Source organism: Cervus canadensis, chromosome 25, assembly GCF_019320065.1.
Source record: "Cervus canadensis isolate Bull #8, Minnesota chromosome 25, ASM1932006v1, whole genome shotgun sequence".
NCBI lineage: Eukaryota > Metazoa > Chordata > Mammalia > Artiodactyla > Cervidae > Cervus > Cervus canadensis.
Genome location: NC_057410.1, coordinates 2,128,156 through 2,148,455, shown reverse-complemented (window position 1 = coordinate 2,148,455; position 20,300 = coordinate 2,128,156). Strand labels below are relative to the sequence as shown.

The 20,300-nt window shown below is 44.0% G+C and overlaps 2 protein-coding genes across 3 annotated transcripts in view; one reads left to right on the top strand and one right to left on the bottom strand.

Moving 5' to 3' along the window:
- The window catches only part of OS9 (OS9 endoplasmic reticulum lectin), a 33,184-nt gene extending 16,567 nt beyond the window's left edge, over positions 1-16,617 (bottom strand). For both annotated transcript variants that reach the window (XM_043446732.1, XM_043446733.1), the window contains exons 1-5: positions 16,423-16,617; positions 15,825-16,001; positions 14,902-14,965; positions 14,696-14,772; positions 14,414-14,512 (exon numbers count right to left, since the gene is read on the bottom strand). In XM_043446732.1, coding sequence (XP_043302667.1) covers positions 14,414-14,512; positions 14,696-14,772; positions 14,902-14,965; positions 15,825-16,001; positions 16,423-16,584 — 579 coding nt within the window. In that variant the 5' untranslated portion in view covers positions 16,585-16,617. The remainder of the gene's footprint in view (positions 1-14,413; positions 14,513-14,695; positions 14,773-14,901; positions 14,966-15,824; positions 16,002-16,422) is intronic.
- A 361-nt stretch (positions 16,618-16,978) lies between these two features.
- On the top strand, positions 16,979-18,161 carry LOC122427808 (small VCP/p97-interacting protein-like). Its single transcript, XM_043447514.1, has 2 exons — positions 16,979-16,995; positions 17,819-18,161. Exons 1-2 carry the CDS (start codon positions 16,979-16,981, stop codon positions 18,159-18,161), a joined length of 360 nt encoding a protein of 119 aa, XP_043303449.1.
- Positions 18,162-20,300: the final 2,139 nt, after the last annotated feature.

Below are 20,300 nucleotides of genomic sequence, written 5' to 3'. Positions count from 1 at the left end.
ATATTAGAGCTATGAAAATTCATACCTATCCAAAAATTAAATATGAAATTTTCTAAGTGTGAAAAAAATCCAAGAAGTCAGAAAGAGAACAGAACTTAAAGGAAGAAGAAGGAAATAAATGATAAAATAATGCAGATGTTCCCCTGCATGGATCACTGCCTTGTCGTGGCGAAGGGGCCTCTGTAACCTGGACACGCCACGAGCCGATCCACACAGGGCCCCCCAAGGGCACAGGTCATAGTGAGAGTTCTGACAAAATGTGCTCCGCTAGAGAAGGAAACGGCAACTCGTTCCAGTATTCTTGCCTGGAGAACCTCATGGACAGGATGAAAAGGCAGAAAGATACAACACCGGAAGATGAGCCCTCCCCCAGGTGTCCAGTACGCTACTGGGGCAGAGCAGAGGGCAATGAGCAGTAGCTTCAGAAGAAGGAAGCAGCTGGGCCAAAGTGGGAATGACGCTCAGCTGTGGATGTGTCTGGTGGTGAGAGTCAAATCTGACGCTGTAAAGAACAATAGTGCATAGGAATCTGGAATGTTAGGTCCATGAATCAAGGTAAACTGGATGTGGTCTAGCAGGAGACAGCAAAATTGAGCATTGATGTCTTAGGCATCAGTGAACTAATATGGGCAGGAATGGAAGAATTTAATTCTGATGATACAGATGACCACTGTATCTACTAACTACTGTGGGGAGGAATTCTTAGAAGAACTGGAGTAGTCCTCATAATCAACAAGAGTCTGAAGTGCAGTACTTGGGTGTGGTCTTAAAAACAACAGAATAATCTCGGTTCATTTCCAAGGCAAACCATTCAACATCACAGTAATTCAAGCCAATGCACTAACCAATGACGCAAAAAAAGCTGAAGTCAACTGGTTCTAAGAAGACCCAACACCTTCTAGAACCAACACCAAAAAAGATGTCTTTTTCATCATAGGGGATTGGAATGCAAAAGGAAGTTAAGAGATACCTGGAATAACAGGCAAGTTTGGCTTTGGAGTACAAGGTGTAGCAGGGTTAAAGCTAACAGAGTTTTGTCAAGAGAACATGCTGGGCACAGCAAATACCCTTTTCCAACAACACAAGACTCTACACATGGACATCGCCAGATGGTCAATACTGAAATCAGACTGATTATGTTCTTTGCAGCCAAAGACGGAGAAGCTCTCTATACAGTCAGCAAAAACAAAATCTGGAGCTGACTGTGGCTCATATCATGAGCTCCTTATTGCAAAATTCAGGCTTAAACTGAAGAAAGTAGGGAAAACCTCTAAGCCATTCAGGTATGACCTAAATCAAATCCCTTGTGATTTTACAGTGGAAGTGACAAATAGATTCAAGAAATTACACCTGATAAGAGCCTGAAGAAGTATGGACGGGGTTTGCAACACTGTACAGGAGTGGTGACCAAAACCATCCCGAGAAAAAGAAATGCAGGAAGGGGAGTGGTGTCTGAGGAGGCTTCACAAACCGCCGAGGAAAGAAGGGGGAAAAGGCAAGGGAGAAGGGAAACTTACACCCAACTGGATGCAGGCAAACAGCTGTGAAAAGAAGAGAAGCGGAAAACAAAGGAGAGAAGGAAAGATATTCCCATGTGAATGCAGAGTTCCAAAGAATAGCAAGGCGAGGAAGAAAGCCTTCCTTGATGATCAGTGCAAAGAAATAGAGGAAAACAAGAGAATGGGAAAGACTAGAGATCTCTCCAAGAAAATTAGAGATAAGAATATTTCAAGCAAAGGTGGGCACAATAAAGGACAGAAACGGTACGGACCTAACAGAAGCAAAAGATATTAAGAAGAGGTGATAAGAATACTCAGAAGAACTGTACAAAAAAAGATCTTCATGACCCAGATAACCACGATGCTGTGATCACTCACCTAAAGCCAGACATCCTGGAATGTGAAGTCAAGAAGGCCTTAGGAAGCATCACCACGAACAAAGCTACTGGAGGTGATGGAATTCCAGTTGAGCTATTTCAAATCCTGAAAGATGATGCTGTGTAAGTGCTGCATTCAATATGTCAGCAAACTTGGAAAACTCAGCAGTGGCCACAGGACTGGAAAAGGTCAGTTTTCATTCCAAACCCAAAGAATGCTCAAACTACTGCACAATTGCACTCATCTCACGCACTAGTAATGCTCAAAATTCTCCAAGCCAGGCTTCAACAATACATGAACTGTGAACTTCCAGATGTTCAAGCTGGTTTTAGAAAAGGCAGAGGAACCAGAGAGCAAATTGCCAACATCCAATGGATCATAGAAAAAGCAAGAGAGTTCCAGAAAAACATCTATTTCTGCTTTATTGACTATGCCAAAGCCTTTGACTGTGTGGATCACAACAAACTGTGGAAAATTCTTCAAGAGAAGGAAATACCAGACCACCTGACCTGCCTCTTGAGAAATCTGTATGTAGGTCAGGAAGCAACAGTTAGAACTGGACATGGAACAACAGACTGGTTCCAAATAGGAAAAGGAGTATGTCAAGGTTGTATATTATCATCCTGCTTATTTAACTTATATGCAGAGTATTTCATGAGAAATGGTGGGCTGGATAAAGGACAAACTGGAATCAAGATTGCTGGGAGAAATATCAATAACCTAAGATATGCAGATGACTCCACCCTTATGGCAGAAAGTGAAGAGGAACTAAAAACCCTCTTGATGAAAGTGAAAGAGGAGAGTGAAAAGGTTGGCTTAAAGCTCAACATTCAGAAAACTAAGATCATGGCATCTGGTTCCATCACTTCATGGCAAATAGATGGGGAAACAGTGGAAATAGTGTCAGACTTTATTTTTTGGGGCTTCAAAAATCACTGCAGATGGTAATTGTAGCCATGAAATTAAAAGATGCTTACTCCTTGGAAGGAAAGTTATGACCAACCTAGACAGCACATTAAAAAGCAGAGACATTACTTTGCCAACAAAGGTCCATCTAATCAAGGCTATGGTTGTTCCAGTAGTCATGTATGGATGTGAGAGTTGGACTATAAAGAAAGCTGAGTGCTGAAGAATTGATGCTTTTGAACTGTGGTGTTGGAGAAGATTCTTGAGAGTCCCTTGGACTGCAAGGAGATCCAACCAGTCCATCCTGAAGGAGATCAGTCCTGAGCATTCATTGGAAGGACTGATGCTGAAGCTGAAACTCCAATACTTTGGCCACCTGATGCAAAGAACTGACTTATTTGAAAAGACCCTGATGCTGGGAAAGGTTGAAGGCAGGAGGAGAAGGGGGTGACAGAGGATGAGATGGTTGGATGGCATCACCGACTCAATAGACACGGGTTTGGGTAAACTCCAGGAGTTGGTGATGGACAGGGAAGCCTGGCGTGCTGCAGTCCATGGGGTGGCGAAGAGTCGGACACGACTGAGCGACTGAACTGAAGTGAACTGAATGCAGACTTGCAGAGAGTAGCAAGGAAACATAAGAAGGCCTTCTTAAATGAACAGTGCAAAGAAACAGAGGAAAACAACTGAACGGGAAAGACCAGCGATCTTGTCAAGAAAACTGGAGATATCAAGGGAACACTTTATGCAAGGACAGGCACAATAAAAGACAAAAATGGCAAGGACCTAATACAAGCAGAAGAGATTAAGAAGAGGTGGCAAGAATACACAGAAGAACTATATAAAAAAGATCTTAATGATCTGGATAACCACGATAGAGCCAGACATCCCAGACTGTGAAGTCAAGAGGGCCTTAGGAAGCATCACTATGAACAAAGCCAGTGGAGGTGACAGCATTTCAGTTGAGCATTTCAAATCCTAAAAGATGATGCTGCTGAAGTGCTGCACTCAGTATGTCAGCAAATTTGGAAAACTCAGCAGAGGCCACAGGACTGGAAAAGGTCAATTTTCATCCAATCCTAAAGAAGGGCAATGCCAAAGAATGTTCTAATTACCATACAATTGTGCTCATTTCATATGCTAGCATATGCTCAAAATCCTTCAATCTAGGCTTCAGCAGTATGTGAACCAAGAATTTACAGAAGCATAAGCTGGGTTTTGAAGAGGCAGGGGAACCAGAGATCAAATCGCCAACATTTGCTGGGTCATGGAGAAAGCAAGGGAGTTCCATAAAAATATCTGCTTCTGCTTCAATGACTACACTAAAGCCTTTCACTGCATGGATCACAACAAACTGTGGAAAACTTTTTTTTTTTTTTTAAACTGTGGAAAACTCTTAAAGAGATGGGAATACCAGACCACCTTACCTGTCTCCTGAGAAACCTATATGTGGGTCAAGAAGCAATAGTTAGAACCAGACATAGAACAACTGGCTGGGTCTTAATTGGGAAAGGAGTACAAGGCTGTATATTGTCACCTTGCTTATTTAACTTATATGCAGAGTGCATCATGCAAAATGCTGGGTTGGATGAATCATAAGCTAGAATCAAGATTGCTGGGAGAAATACCAACAACGTCAGATATGCAGATGACACCACTCTAACAGCAGAAAGTGGACAGGAAGTGAGGGTGAAATAGGACAGTGCAAAAGCTGGCTTGAAACTCAACATTAAAAAACACTCAGACCATGGCATCCAGTCCCATCACTTCATGGCAAACAGATGGGGGAGAAAATGGAAGCAGTGACAGACTTTACTTTCCTGGGCTCCAAAATCACTGCAGACAGTGACTGAAGCCATGAAATTAAAAGACGTTTGCTCCTTGGAAGAAAAACTATGACAGACCTAGACAGTGTCTTAAAAAGCAGAGACATCACTTTGCCAACAAAGGCCTGGATAGTCAAAGCTATGGTTTTTCCAGCGGTCGTGTGTGGATGTGAGAGTTGGACCACAAAGAAGGCTCAACGCCAAAGAATCGATGCTTCCGAATTGTGGTGTTGGAGAAGACTCTTGAGAATCTCTTGGAGTGCAAGGAGATCAAACCAGTCAGTCCTAAAGGAAATCAACCCTGAATATTCACTGGAATGACTGTTGCTGAAACTGAAGCTCCAATACTCTGGCCACCTGATGAGAAGAGCTGACTCATTGGAAAAGACCCTGATGCTGAGAAAGATTGAGGGCAGAAGTGGGCGACAGAGAATGAAGTGGTTGGACGGCAACACCGACTCAATGGACATGAATTTGAGCAAATTCTGGGAGACAGTGGAAGACAGAGAAGCTTGGCATGCTGCAGTCCATGGGGTCACAAAGAGTCAGACACAGCTTAGTGAAGAAAAACAACAACAAAAGGAAGATGTTAATGAAATAGTACTCAGTGGTAACAGTTATTCAACAATGTCGATGTGCTTACTGCTACTGCATTGCACACTTAAAAATTGTTAAAATGGAAACTTTTAATGTCTGTGTTACTATAACCTAAAAAACAATAATTAAAAATAAAGGAAGAATGCCTTTATGTTTAAAAGACACTGAAAAAATGGGCAATGCACCAAATTCACCAATAATATCTGCATTCCCCATAACCCGGTGCTTCTAGCAGGTATTTCCCTGGAGAAACTCTTCCCATTCCCAGTGTGGTCTACATGCCAGCACTGTGTCAGAGCAGCAGAGCTGAAACCTGACTGCTCCTCAATAGACGACGGATAAGCAACTAATGAAACACGATGCAGCCATTAAAACCACTGAACTGGATCTCCACGTCATGCCACAGAACGGTAAATGCCTCCATTGGTGGAAAAGCAGAACTATGCTGACGCACAACTTTAAAACACAAAGCTATCCGTATGGCCTGGACGTGCGCAGCGCTAGTAACAGTACAAGCAACCACAGAGACGGTTCTGGCGGTTTCTGGAGACAAGACGAAGAAATGAGATGGCGGGCTTTAACTATATCATTAGTGTTTTATTCCTTTTTTTTTTTTTTTTTTTATTTTTTTTTTTTATTCTTTTTTTTTTTTATTATTCTTTTTTTTTTTATTCCTTTTATTTAAAAAAAAAAAAGAAAGAAAACAGATCCGAAGCAAATATGGCAAAATGTTAAACATCTGTTTAACTTGTCTATGACATTATTTCCTGTATGTCTGAAATGTTTCATAATTAAACATTTTAGTGGAAAAAAATCTTAGATCTCTCTGAAATCCTATTTAATATAAGAATGGAGACAGGGATCCAAATTTATTTAATTCCAGATGGCTAACCCACTGTTCCCAAACTCCATAGAAAATACACTTTTACCAAACTCTGTGCATACTGCTCACACCAAGGAGGCATCTGGAAGATGGAACATCACCAGGCCGGCCCTGGAGTCGGGGATTCACTGAGTCACTAAAGCTATTAACTTGGGGGCCCATCAAAAGCTGAAAATGAGAAGCAGCCAGATAGGAATACCATCAATTTTCTGCCACCAAAACCTCCAGACTCCCCAGAAAATATGCTGTCTTTGTGTTCTAGTTACAGTAACAGTTCCCTACTCAGATCCCAGCCCTGCCCACACTCTGTTCTCATTCCTTCTCTTGTACTTCAGCCTACCCTCCTTTCTACTAAGTCCACCCAGTATGTAAACCTGCTCCTACCTTAACATGTGAAATGACAAGCACCAAGTCCCACCCTCCCAAGCCCACAGCCGTCCCCTTCAAATCCAGACTTCTTCAAAGACTTCCACTTCCTCACCACGGTCCTCAACAGCTCAGCTTCACCAGCCCACGGAAACTGCTCTGCAGGAAACCTCCAACGACCTCTGGCACTGAGTCCGACCAAGGACTGGTCAGGGGAGGCTGGGAACAGAGGACTTAACAATTTTCCCATCCCCATCATCCGAATTTTTATTTCCATGTTTCTGTGTTGCTTTTATTAAAATAACAATTCCTATGATCGCTCACAAGCAGTTTTTAATTCTCCATTTCCTTGAAGGTTCAGACGCAGCCAACACCACGGGCCAGTTCCTTCTCGAGACACGTCCTCCCTAGGTTCTGTGTCAGCACAGCCTCCTTTCTAGCCCCTTCTTCTTGGCAGAGACCCCTTCTGCCCAGGCTTTCACTGATGGCTTCCTTGGGCTCTGTCCCACTTTTCTCACAATATCCTGTCTCTTGGGTGGGATTTTATCCATACCACAGCTCCAATTATAACCAGTAGGTTGATGGACCCGAGCACTCTGGGTTCAATTTAGATCTCTCTCCTGAGCTGTGAACCCAGAGATCCCACAGCCCCCTCATATATCTACATGGATGCCTACAGCCACTAAAATCATCCTATTCAAAACCAAAACCAACATTTTCCTTTACCAAACCTACTGCTCTTCCCACTATACCCATCTTGGGAACGGAAACCACCATCTATCCAGTTGTTCAAGCCAGAGACCTGGGAATCTCACTCCGTTAACTTTGCCCCTTGAATCTCTCCAATAATTTAAACGTCTTCATCCCTGGGTCACCTTTGTTTTCTCACCTGGATCACCACGACCACCTCCTCACTGGTCTCCCAATCATTTGCTTCGCTCCAGCCAGAGAACGTCAACATTGTAGGAATCAGCGAACTAAGATGGACTGGAACAGGGGAATTTAACTCAGATGACCATTATATCTACTACTGTGGGCAGGAATCCCTTAGAAGAAATGGAGTGGCCATCATGGTCAACAAAAGAGTCCAAAATGCAGTACTTGGATGTGATCTCAAAAACAACAGAATGATCTCTGTTCGTTTCCAAGGTAAACCATTCAATATCACGGTAATCCAAGCCTATGCCCTGACCAGTAACACTGAAGAAGCTGAAGTTGAATGGTTCTATGAAGACCTACAAGACCTTCTAGAACTAACACCCAAAAAGAATGTCCTTTTCATATAGGGGGCTGGAATGCAACAGTAGGAAGTCAAGAAACACCTGGAGTAACAGGTAAATTTGGCCTTGGAGTACAGAATGAAGCAGGGCAAAGGCTAATAGAGTTCTGCCAAGAGAACACACTGGTCATGGCAAACACCCTCTTCCAACAACACAAGAGAAGACTCTACACATGGACATCACCAGATGGTCAAGACCGAAATCAGACTGATTATATGCTTTGCAGCCAAAGATGGAGAAGCTCTATACAGTCAGCAAAAACAAGACCAGGAGCTGACTGTGGCTCAGATCATGAACTCCTTATTGCCAAATTCAGATTTAAATTGAAGAAAGTGGGGAAAACCACTAGACCATTCAGGTATGACCTAAATCAAATCCCTTATGATTACATAGTGGAAGTGAGAAATAGATTTAAGGGGCTAGATCTGATAGACAGAGTGCCTGATGAACTATGGATGGAGATCCATGACACTGTACAGGAGACAGGAATCAAGACTATCCCCAAGAAAAAGAAATGCAAAAAAGCAAAATGGCTGTCTGAGGAGGCCTTACAAATAGCTGTGAAAAGAAGAGAAGCCAAAAGCAAAGGAGAAAAGGAAAGATATACCCATTTGAATGCAGAGTTCCAAAGAATAGCAAGGAGAGATAAGAAAGCCTTCCTCAGCAATCAATGCAAAGAAATAGAGGAAAACAACAGAATGGGAAAGACTAGAGATCTCTTCAAGAAAATCACAGATACCAAGGAAACATTTCATGCAAAGGTGGGCACAATAAAGGACAGAAATGGTATGGACTTAACAGAAGCAGAAGATATTAAGAAGAGGTGGCAAGAATACACAGAAGAACTGTACAAAAAAGATCTTCGTGAGGTCTTTACAACCTCCAGACATTCTTTGGATTCATTGGAGAGTATATAACTCCATTGCTAACACTAGCAAAGGGGGTACTCTTTTGCCCCCTTCTGATGCCTATGTCAGAAGCTTTCTCTATCTCCTTTATACTTTAATAAAACTTTATTACACACACACACACAAAAAAAAGATCTTCATGACCCAGATAATCATGATGATATGATCACTCACACTCACTTAGAGCCAGACATCCTGGAATGTGAAGTCAAGTGGGCCTTAGAAAGCATCACCATGAACAAAGCTAGTGGAGGAGATGGAATTCCAGTTGAGCTATTTCAAATCCTGAAAGATGATGCTGTGAACGTGCTGCACTCAATATGTCAGCAAATTTGGAAAACTCAGCAGTGGCCACAGGACTGGGAAAGGTCAGTTTTCATTCCAATCCCAAAGAAAGGCAATGCCAAAGAATGCTCAAACCACTGCACAATTGCACTCATCTCACACACTAGTAAAGTAATACTCAAAATTCTCCAAGCCAGGCTTCAACAGTATGTGAACCATGAAATTCCAGATGTTCAAGCTGGTTTTAGAAAAGGCAGAGGAACCAGAGAGCAAATTGCCAACATCCGATGGATCATCGAAAAAGCAAGAGAGTTCCAGAAAAACATCTACTTCTGCTTTATTGACTATGCCAAAGCCTTCGACTGTGTGGATTGCAATAAACTGTGGAAAATTCTGAAAGAGAAGGGAATACCAGACCACCTGACCTGCCTCTTGAGAAATCTGTATGCAGGTCAGGAAGCAACAGTTTGAACTGGACATGGAACAACAGACTGGTTCCAAATAGGAAAAGGAGTATGTCAAGGCTGTATATTGTCACCCTGCTTATTTAACTTATATGCAGAGTACATCATGAGAAACGCTGGGCTGGAAGAAGCACAAGCTGGAATCAAGATTGCTGGAAGAAATATCGATAACCTCAGATATGCAGATGACACCACCCTTATGGCAGAAAGTGAAGAAGAACTTAAGAACCTCTTGATGAAAGTGAAAGAGGAGAGTGAAAAGGTTGGCTTAAAGCTCAACATTCAGAAAACTAAGATCATGGCATCTGGTCCCATCACTGCATGGCAAATAGATGGGGATACAGTGTCAGACTTTATTTTTGGGGGCTCCAAAATGACTGCAGATGGTGATTGCAGCCATGAAATTAAAAGACACTTACTCCTTGGTAGGAAAGTTATGACCAACCTAGACAGCATATTAAAAAGCAGAGACATTACTTTGCCAACAAAGGTCCGTCTAGTCAAGTCTATGGTTTTTCCAGTGGTCATGTATGGATGTGAGAGTTGGACTATAAAGAAAGCTGAGCACTGAAGAACTGATGCTTTTGAACTGTGGTGTTGGAGAAGACTCTTGAGAGTCCCTTGGACTTTAAGGAGATCCAACCAGTCCATCCTAAAGGAGATCAGTCCTGGGTGTTCATTGGAAGGACTGATGTTGAAGCTCAAACTCCAGTAGTTTGGCCACCTAATGCGAAGAGCTAACTCATTTGAAAAGACCCTGATGCTGGGAAAGATTGAGGGCAGGAGGAGAAGGGGACAACAGAGGATGAGATGGCTGGATGGCATCACCAACTTGATGGACGTGGGTTTGGGTGGACTCTGGGAGTTGGTGATGGACAGGGAGGCCTGGCGTGCTGCGGTTCATGGGGTCGCTAAGAGTCGGACACGACTGAGCGACTGAACTGAACTGAGCCAGAGCAAGCCTTCAAAACCAGCACTGAATTTGTCAGCATCTGCTCAAAAGATCAGGCTGGCAGAAAGTTCATTCGGGTTTTTCCTAGGACAGTTTATGGGAAAACCTGAATAAACTTTTTGGCCAACCCAATACTTCATTGGTTTCCCCTCATTTCTCAGCTTGTCCAAACTCCTGCACACAGCTGCAGAGCTTCGCGTGACGTGAGACTTGTCCCCTAGCGACTGCCCAGCCTCACCTCCCATAGGTCCCTCCGGTCACCATGCACAGCTATCCATCCCGGCCGTCTCCAAGCCTTTTGAACTCAATGTATCTTCCACCTGGAACACCCTCTCCTTCCCACTCCTCTGCGGCGGCTGGACGAACTCCTCATCCTTCTACTGCCAGTCCACAGGTCCCCTTCCCCAGCGGTCTCCCCTGGACCTGGGTTAGTTCTTTCATTGTGTGCTCCCCTGTAAAAACACCGCCCCCATCAGAGGGTGCGCCCACGTGCCGAGGCTGTTTGTGCAGTGTGTCTCCTGCCGGCAGGACCAGGGCTCTCAGTCAGCATTTCCTCTCCAGTTTCCACCACAGTGCTGGGCGCAGGGCGTCCTGTCAGCAGCCATGAGGAAAGTGAAGTCTTTGCCCTCAGTTCTCAGTGTTACTGAACATACGAACAAGTAAAGAAATACAGAGACTACAATGAAGTAAGTGTTATAATAGATTATGTATGTGTGTGGGTGCTGTGGATTGCTGTCGTCTGAATGTCTGTGTCTCCCTAAAATTTGTAGGTTGAAATCCTAATGCCCACTGTGATGGTATCAGGAGAGGGTCCTGTCAGATGCTTAGGTCATGAGGATGGAGCCCTCATGAATGGGATTAATGCTCATATGAAAGAGACCCCACAGAGCTCCTTTGTGAGGATACAAGAAGTCTGTGACTGGAAGAGGGTCCTCACCCAACCTCACTGGCACCCCAATCTGAGACTTCCAGCTTCCAGAACTGTGAGAAATAAATTTCTGTTGTTTATAAGCTACCTAGCCTGTGGCAGTTTGTTATAGCAGCCCAAACAGGCTAAGATGTGGATATGTGTGGACGCGGATGTGCTGATACATGAAGCTCTGAAACAACACGGTGAACGTTCCGGGCTAGCCAAGAAAGGTCACAAAAAATAAAGCGACATTTTAAATGGCTCATCATTCATTCCATTCATTCAGTGAATAACCTCTGGGCATCTACTTGGTGCCAGGCACTGTGGAAGACGCTGAGGATACAGCAGAAAATAAGACAGTCAGATATTGTCCCTGACTTCCTGGAGCTTATTCTAGTGGGGACAGACAAAGAAATTAAACCCCAAAAATAAAGCTAATTTCAGGAAACAACACATGCTTTGAAGAATATAAAACTCCATAGGTGTTTACCAAGATGAAGGCAAAAGGGTGTGTGTCTGTGGGCCCACGTCAGGTCTCCCTGTGGAGGTGTCACAGGGATATGTAATCTGAATCAGAGGATGGGGACAGCCATTCAGAGATCTCTAGGCAGGGGAAATAGACTCAATGGTTCAAAAGACAGGAAGAGGGACTTCCCTGGTGGTCCAGTCACAAGACTCTGCTCCCAGTGCTGGGGGCCTGGGTTCAATCCCTGGTTGGGAAAACTAGATCCCACATGCCCCAACTAAGATCCAGTGCAGCCAAATAAACAAAGTTTTAAAAAAACAAACAACAACAACAAAAAATCAAAGGGCAGGAAGAAGAGCCGTGGGACAGAAATGCAGTAAGATTTTATATCTCTAACCCAGACCCTGTCCTGGAATTCCAGAGTTAGAGAGCCAACTACCAACTGACCATTACCACTAGGATATCTACTAGGCATTTTGACCTTCATGTGTCCACACCAGCCTACTTTCCTCCTCCACACCCGTTACCTCCCACTTAACTAAATGACAATTCCATTTTTCCAGCTGCTCAAGCTAAAGGCCCTGGAATCATTGTAGACTCCCTGTCACATCCAATCCTTCAACAAATCTTATTGGTGCTATCCTCAAAATCTATCCAGAATCTGGCTGCTTCCCACCTCTGCTGCTACCACCCCAGTCTGCTCTGAAGTATTTGGATCTTATCATTTGTGCCAGGCAGAATTGTTGAAGGCTTTCCAGAACTCGGTAGAGAAGTAACACTTGCTCAGAGTGGTGTCAGAGCCCACTCAGGCCAGTTCACAAGAGCCGACTGGTCAGTTTTCAGGAATGTTGCACAATGATCGACGTTACAGTGATAGCATGCATTTGTCCACAGGGGGATGTTTATACCATGGATATTGGCAGACATCACACCTGGGCTCCCCCTCCACCACCCCACCCTAGCTGGGCGATCCTCGTGTCCCACACTTACCACCACACAACTGCATGTGCAAATCTGTATTACATAAAGAGAACTGTTGTGTCCTGGCTCTCTACAGGTGTATATGTTTGTGAATACACATTAGAATCACCTGAGGAACTTGGCCTACCAGACAGCTGCCTGCCTGAATTCCTTTAAGTACCATGGTATCAGGAAACTTTGTTAAGAGGCTGCTGGAGGTGATGCAGGTGAGAGATGAAGGCATGAAGCACAGGAAAGAAGAGCACAGCTATGAGAGGAATGCAGAAGCAGAATGAAGGAGCTTTGTTATTGACTCTGATTCCTTTCCTTTCCATCACTTCCCAGCTTGTAATCACAGGCTCATCTTTGTGATTCTTTAACCTCTGCCTTCCTCTCCCGCCTGCAGTCCATGAGGGTAGGGGCTGCCTGTCTGCCCACCCCTGCATCTCCAGAGCGGAGCCCAATACCGACACCAGCACGACCTCACTGCAGACGGTAAGTGAAGAAAGGAGGACAAAGTGAAGAAGGAGGAGTCAGTAAGGAAACGCAGGCGTGCAGCTGAGGCGACAGAAGGGAGACGCACAGATCAAAGTGCGGCTGTTGGTGGGAATGGAACCCATACAGCCACCATGGAGAACAGTATGCGTGTGTGCTCAGTCACTCAGTCCTGTCTGACTCTTTGTGACCCCATGGACTGTAGCCCACCAGGCTCCTCTATCTATGGAATTCTCCAGGCAAGAATACTGGACTGGGTTGCCACGTCCTCCTCCAGGGGATCGTCCCAACCCAGGGATGGAATCCAAGTCTCTTACAGCTCCTTCATCGACAGACAGGCTCTTTACCACTAGCGCCACCTGGGAAGCCCGGAGAACAGTACAGAGCTTCCTTAAAAAACTAAAACTACCATATGATGCAGCAATCCCACCACGGGGTATACACCCTAAGAAAACCATAATTCAAAAAGACATATGTACCCCAGTGTTCAGAGCAGCACTACTTACAATAGCCAGGACATGGAAGCAACTTAAACGTTCATCAACAGAAGAAAATATAAAGAAGATGTGGTACATATATACAATGGAACATTAGCCATAAAAAGGAACAAAACTGGGTCATTTGTAGTGATGTGGATGAACCTAGATTCTGTCATATACATTGAAGTCAGAAAGAGAAAAACAAATATCATATATTAATGTGTAAATATGGAATCTAGAAAAATGGTACTGATGAACCTATTTGCAGGGCAGGAATAGAGATGCAGACATAGAGACTGGACTTCTGGGCACAGTGGGGTAAGGAGTAGGTGGGATGAATTAACAGAGTAGCATTGACATGTATACATTTCCATGTGTAAACAGGTAGCTAGTGGGAAGCTCCCGCATAGCGCAAGGAGCTCAGTTCGGGGCTATGTGATCATCTAGAGGAGTGGGACGTGGGGGCAGGGACACGGGAGGCTCCAGAGTGGGGGCATATATGTACACATACAGCTGATTCATGTTGTCGGAGAGCAGAACCTAACACAACACTGTAAAGCAACTATACACCAATTTAAAAAAAAAACAGAAATGCCTGTGAAAATGGAGGCAGGGACGCAAAGCTGGAAATATGAGTCTTAAACTGAGGGTCTAGAGCCTGGTAGAGGCACTCTTGCCTGTACCGCACCGCCCTGCGCTCTTCCCGTAGACTCGGAGTTCTCTCTGTCGGAGTGTCAACATCCCTCTCCCAAGACTCACCCGAACCTCGGCCTCCCGGGGCCTCCCGTTGAGGTCGCACTTGGACCCATTGCCATAGGTCTGGCTGTGGTAGCGTTTCAGGCGATGCTGCTTGGAGGCCTGGGGAGGACATCAGGCATGAGGGAGGGGTGTGAGAAAGACAGCAAGGAGGAAAAAAAAGAGCACTCTCTCCTAAGACGAAGCCCAGAGAATCACGTCAGCTAACCCTCACCCTCCCCTTCTCGACAGGGCTCTCATCTGCAGCCCAGACCCCTTTCTTTCCCGGTCCCACACTCCCGCCACCTTTGCTGTTTCATCATCCCAGTCGAAGGCCGATTGGTAGTAGCCGAGATAGAGGACTTCACCTTTGATCTCTGAGTCTGCAAGGGAGAGCACAGTGAAGCACGGTTATCCTGTTCTCAGAGGACTGGGAGGGAAGGGCACCGGGAGGCAGGTCACCTTCCGTGACAGGTTTCTGAGGGCTTAGGGAAAACATAGGTGGAACTCACCTTCCATATGGTACTGCTGGATGTGGCGACCATAACAGAATTCATATGTCCACCAGTCCTTGGTCTGACAGTAAAAGAAAAAAGATCAGTCAGGGGGATGGAGTGCAGACATCTTTTCTTGGAGCCGAAATCTCTCCTGGCCCCAAAACACATAACCACTGATTTACTTCTCATCTCCCCCTTATTCTTAATCCTCCAGATTCTTGGTGATGAGGGCTGTCTATCTTCTGTAACTTGGAGACCTCTATAGCCTAGTTGGTTTACTACTCTTCTCTTTCTAAATTTTTTTTTAAATTTTTTTTCTTTGTAAGTATTTTTTTTAATCCTTCTTTGTTGTCCATAAAGATAAGAAATCATGATATCCTTGAAGCACTCAGACCAGGGAAACATGGAATATCAAAGTATTAATTGAACTTCCTTGTACTGTTTTAGCTACTGTGGATACAGCTGTGAACAAGATACATTCTCTTTTAAATTCTGATTTCACAGACTTACGTTCTAGTACTAGGACTCAGACCAAAAATAAATCACCTGATAATTCAGTTAATAATTTCAGATCATGAGAAGTGCCATGATGAAAATAAAACAGGACACTGGGCAGAGAGTGACAGGAAAGGGGTGACTTAACCAGGAAAGTTTCTCTAGGGGAGTACCCCAACTGCCCCAGCCTGGCCCTCTTTAAGCACCTCAGTATTGGTTTAATCTTTATTCTGAGATTTTCTAACACTCCTTTATAATCAGCAAAGCATCATCACTGGTTACAGCATTCTTTCTTTCCTGTCTGTACAATAGGCCTGCTCCTTCAATGGCCTTCTTAACTCCTACAGATACCCCTCATTCACAGACACACTGTGGATAGATAACTAGTTCCCAAACAGATAACTCGTTTCCATGCCCCTTCCCTCTATCCCAGTTCCTTCCACCTTCAGCAGGCAGGGCGCATCTTTCATCGGGCTCAACAACTCAGGGATCCCAGGCCCTTGGTAAGCAGGTGCCTCCTCCTCCCTCTCACGCTGGAAGTGAATAGCTCCAGCTGGCAGGCGACATTCATAGCGCTGCTTGTACTTAGAGGAGACAATCACCACGTCCGAAGCCTGGCTCTGGGAAAGAAGTGGGGGTCGGGGGACAGGGAAGCAAAGAGAGGTTGGGGATCAGGGAGGACCACGAGATCCCTCTTCACACAATGGGGAAGCGTCCAGTCCAGGCAGAGCGAGCCGCCCGTCCAGCGGTGCTCGGCGGGTGAGGGGAGACGGCACGCCCACTTCTTCACGGGGAGGAGTCTGGGCGTTTCAGTAAGGAACTGGGACCTGAGGTTGACAGAGGGAAGCCCCACCCCTCCCAGCCCATGGCCCCGAGGGAATGGGTCTTTGACTACGATCCTCAGGCGTCCTCTTAAAGCCGCTGCTTACTCTCCCCGATTCTCCTCAGGCTTCCGCCACAGACTCCACAGCGGCCCTTCTTCCTCCACCTTCTCCTCCTTCCCTTTCTGCCCAGGACCCTCGCCCCTCTACGCCTCCTCACCTGGCCTCCCATGACAGGCAACGGCAGTATCTCGATCCCATAACGCATCTCACTCAGCTCCTCCAGGTTCAGGCTCCCGACCCCGCCGGTCAGACTTGCGGGTAACAGGAGCCCCAGAAGTAGCAGCCCCAACAGACTGGACAGCAGCGTTTCCGCCGCCATCTTTCGTTCCCCTTCTAATCCAGAACAACTCCTTCCGCCCTAAACCTGGCGGCGGCCTCATCCCGCCCCTAACGCCGCAAGGTCTTATTGGCCAAACTTTCTGTCCCTCCCACGTGCCCTATTCCCATTTGTCAACGTAGCTCTAAAGCCCACGAGGAGGTCTATCATGACAATTAGCGAAATCACTCGCTACGCGTGATTGGTTGAAGAGGCCAACCAATCACCAATGATATCCGACCCCCTCCTCCCCTCTCCCAGTTCCAGGGAGGCGCGGTCTACACGCCGGGCCCCGTGAAGCAGTTATGGGTTTTTTTCGGTTCTAGCCCAGCTGTTGTACGCATTTCTGATTGCTTTTAAGTCATCTTTTGTATTGTGTCTGGCCGCCGCCAAGCGGATGTTTGAGGTGGATGGGTGCGTGCACACAATACTCTTGAAAGCTACTTAATACTTGTTGCAAAACAATTATTGTATAGTAGCATTCCTCTTTTCATATATACAGACAACTTTAGGGTGATCTGGTAATTTGTGTCAAAACCTTCCTGGACGATCCTGCAGTTGTCTTCCAATAAAAATTATCCTAAAGAAATAATGGGAACTTACAGTTGAAAACTGGGAGCTAGAGAGCTGCGAGTAACAAACGTAGGCATTGTCCTCCAGGCCACGTAAGAACAAAAGGGAAAGGAGACAGCAGCAACGTTTCAGAAGCTAGAAAGCAAATGGAGGAATGGGAACTGATTAAGCAATCCTGAGAAACTGATTCCTAAACAAACACAAACAAGAGCATGACTATATCTTTGGAAAAACTTATCTGCAGACCCTGTCCCGCCCAACAGAGAAATCCCAAAGATATTTTCCTCAGGGTTCTCTTAAAGAAATAAGATGAGTTAATCCTACATTTAAGTCCTTGGCCGAGAATCCTGCACTGCAGGCAGATTCTTCTCTGTCCGAGCCACCGGGGAAGCCCTCGCGCCCTAGCCGACACACAATCTTTCCAATCAGCTTTTTGATAGCCTCACTCCGAAATATAAGCGGACAGCCAAGGATCATAAAACATTTAAGGAATGTCTTTAATATACAAAGAAGAAAACAAAACAAGCAAGAAGAAGAAGAAAAACAGCAACTCAGAGGAAACAAATTGCAAGGGAGAAAAAGCAACCGAAAATTAATTCAAACAAACAAAAACCCATCAGTAAGAGCCTCAGAGAAATAATATATTGTGTGCATAAAATTATAGCAGAAGCAGGGCGGAGCGAGCACCGCAGACCTGGGACCCGCGTTTGATCGCGCAGTTCTCACCGCCTGGTTTGGGCGGGCCGAGGAGGGGACCCCCAACCGCGATCCCCGTGGGGGGGTGTTTTCCCTGTCCCACGGAGGCCGCGCCTCCCTCGCCGGACCTGGAAGAGAAAAGAGCAAAGCCTGCAGAGGATGCAGAGAGGAGACAGAAGGAGGCTGCATCTCGGAGTATTCTGAATGTTCAGTTTGTGGAAGAAAAGAGAAAGAAAAAGGGAAAAATAGAAAAAGAAATGGCTACATCTGAACCCCCACCAGAAAGTGGACTTAGACGGACAGTTTTATAAAGCATGAGTGTAAGAGTCCACTGCCAGTAACTGTACCTGCAATCAAGTGGACATCCTCAATTTAATCTCTTCTCTTTGAATAAATGAAGATTCAGACTTTGATTTTAGTGCTCTTAAGTGCAGTGCTTTTTCAAAACTGAATATTGAAAATGCTTTTGATTGTCAGTCTTGGAAAATGGCCAGACCTTGCATTAAATACTTATTTTCCCTACATGTGCTCTTCTGCAGACAGTGGGTGATTTGCCATTTTTCAGTAGTTAGAACATGGACCTAAACTGTGAATATATATTTATATATTGCATGGAAAAACTTTACATACATCTCAAATATTCAAATTTGCACTTGTATTTTCCCTCCTTTATATGAAGTGATCTTGCTATTTTTAATTTGCCGCTTAACCTTATATCTCATTATTTCATTATATGTGAAGATTTTTGCTTAAACTTAGAGATTCAGTGCCCTTTGAACTGATCATCAAGGAAAATCTTGAAAAATTATTTGAAAGGGCTTATATGAAGGAACACTGTAAATTTTTAGAACTTACTAAGAAATTAATATTTCTAGAAAACATTAAACTTTATAAGCTACCTCTGTAGCTTATAAATTGACATACTCTGTTTTACATTATAATAAAGTTTTTCTTTTGCTTGCTTAATTTAAAATTATATATTAGTGATGCCATCAGAGGGCAGTGATATACAATATACAGTATTAGATTCAACTCTATAAAGATCTTTGTAGTAATTGAATGAGTTAAACTAAGAATCTGGATGGGTTATACTTAGTGCTAATGTTGTTTGTCCAAATTTCATAGGTGTTTTTATTCTTCTGTATTTATTAAAGAATGATTATAAGATTTTTATAGATGTGAAATTGCCAAGGCAAGTATGAATGTATGAAAGAAATATGTAAGTACTGTATTTAAAAAGTCTACTTTAAACAAAAATATTGCAAGGTAATTCTATGTGATGGATTACCATAAACTTTTTAGATTTTTGTTCATTGGTAATATGTATTATAGAATTTTTGGTCTTTTGAGTTTTTAATATATAATAAGCTAAAGTAGAAGAATTACTGCATTTTTTTTTTAAATTTGGTTGCTATTTTGGAAGATAAGGCCAAAATCTGAGCCCTAAATTAGAATTTTCAGGTATTAAGTGCAATAAAGATTATAAATTAAATAGACCAACTCACCTTATTTACAAAAAGGAAACTGAACTACTATCTTGCTCACCCCTCCTACAAATCTTGTGTTATATTGCAGTATATTATGTATTTTAATTTTAAAGAGTTTGAACTGTAATATAGAACTCTTGACTCCACATTGGAAAAATCACTTTCTTTGATTATTGAATGAAATATTCTGTGACTATCCGGGCAAGATATGTAGTTATAGACAGGTTCAATTTTCTTTATCCTTTAGAGAATTGGTGGTATGTTTCTTCATGAAAGATCATGAAGTCATTGGATTATATTTTAGAAATAAAATTTTTGACTTAAAAAATTTACTACAGGAAGCTATTTTTTTTAAGGAAGCAATTTTTAAAAGCAGTTACTATTCAGACAAGAAAAAAGAGCTCTTGGAAATAAAAATCAATAAAAATAAAAATTCAATAGAAATTCAATAGAAAGACTAGAGGATAAAGTTGAAAATTAATGGTTGGGAATCTGCCTGCCAATGCAGGAGACACAGCTTCAATCCCTGATCCGGGAAGATCCCACAAGCCTCAGAGCAACTAAGCCTGTGCGCCGCAACTCCTGATCCATCGCTCTAGACCCTGGGGTCTGCAACAGGAGAAGCCACTCCAGTGAGAAGCCTGAGCATCACAATGGAGATCCCTCTCTCCACAACTAGAGAAAGGCCATGCATGCAAAAGTGAAGACCCAGTGCAGCCATAAATAAATAAGTCTTTGAAAGAAAGAAAGAAGATGAAATTTGTCCTACTTTAGGAGAAGATTAATAAAAAGTCAAGGATCAGTCCAGCAGGCCCAGCATCTGAATAGTGCGTACGTGCGTGCTCAGTTGTTTCAGTCATATCCAACTCTTTGCGACCCCCATGGACCACAGCCCAGTCAGCTCCTCTGTCCAAGGAATTCTCCAGGCAAGAATACTAGAGCGGGTTGCCATTCCCTCGTCCA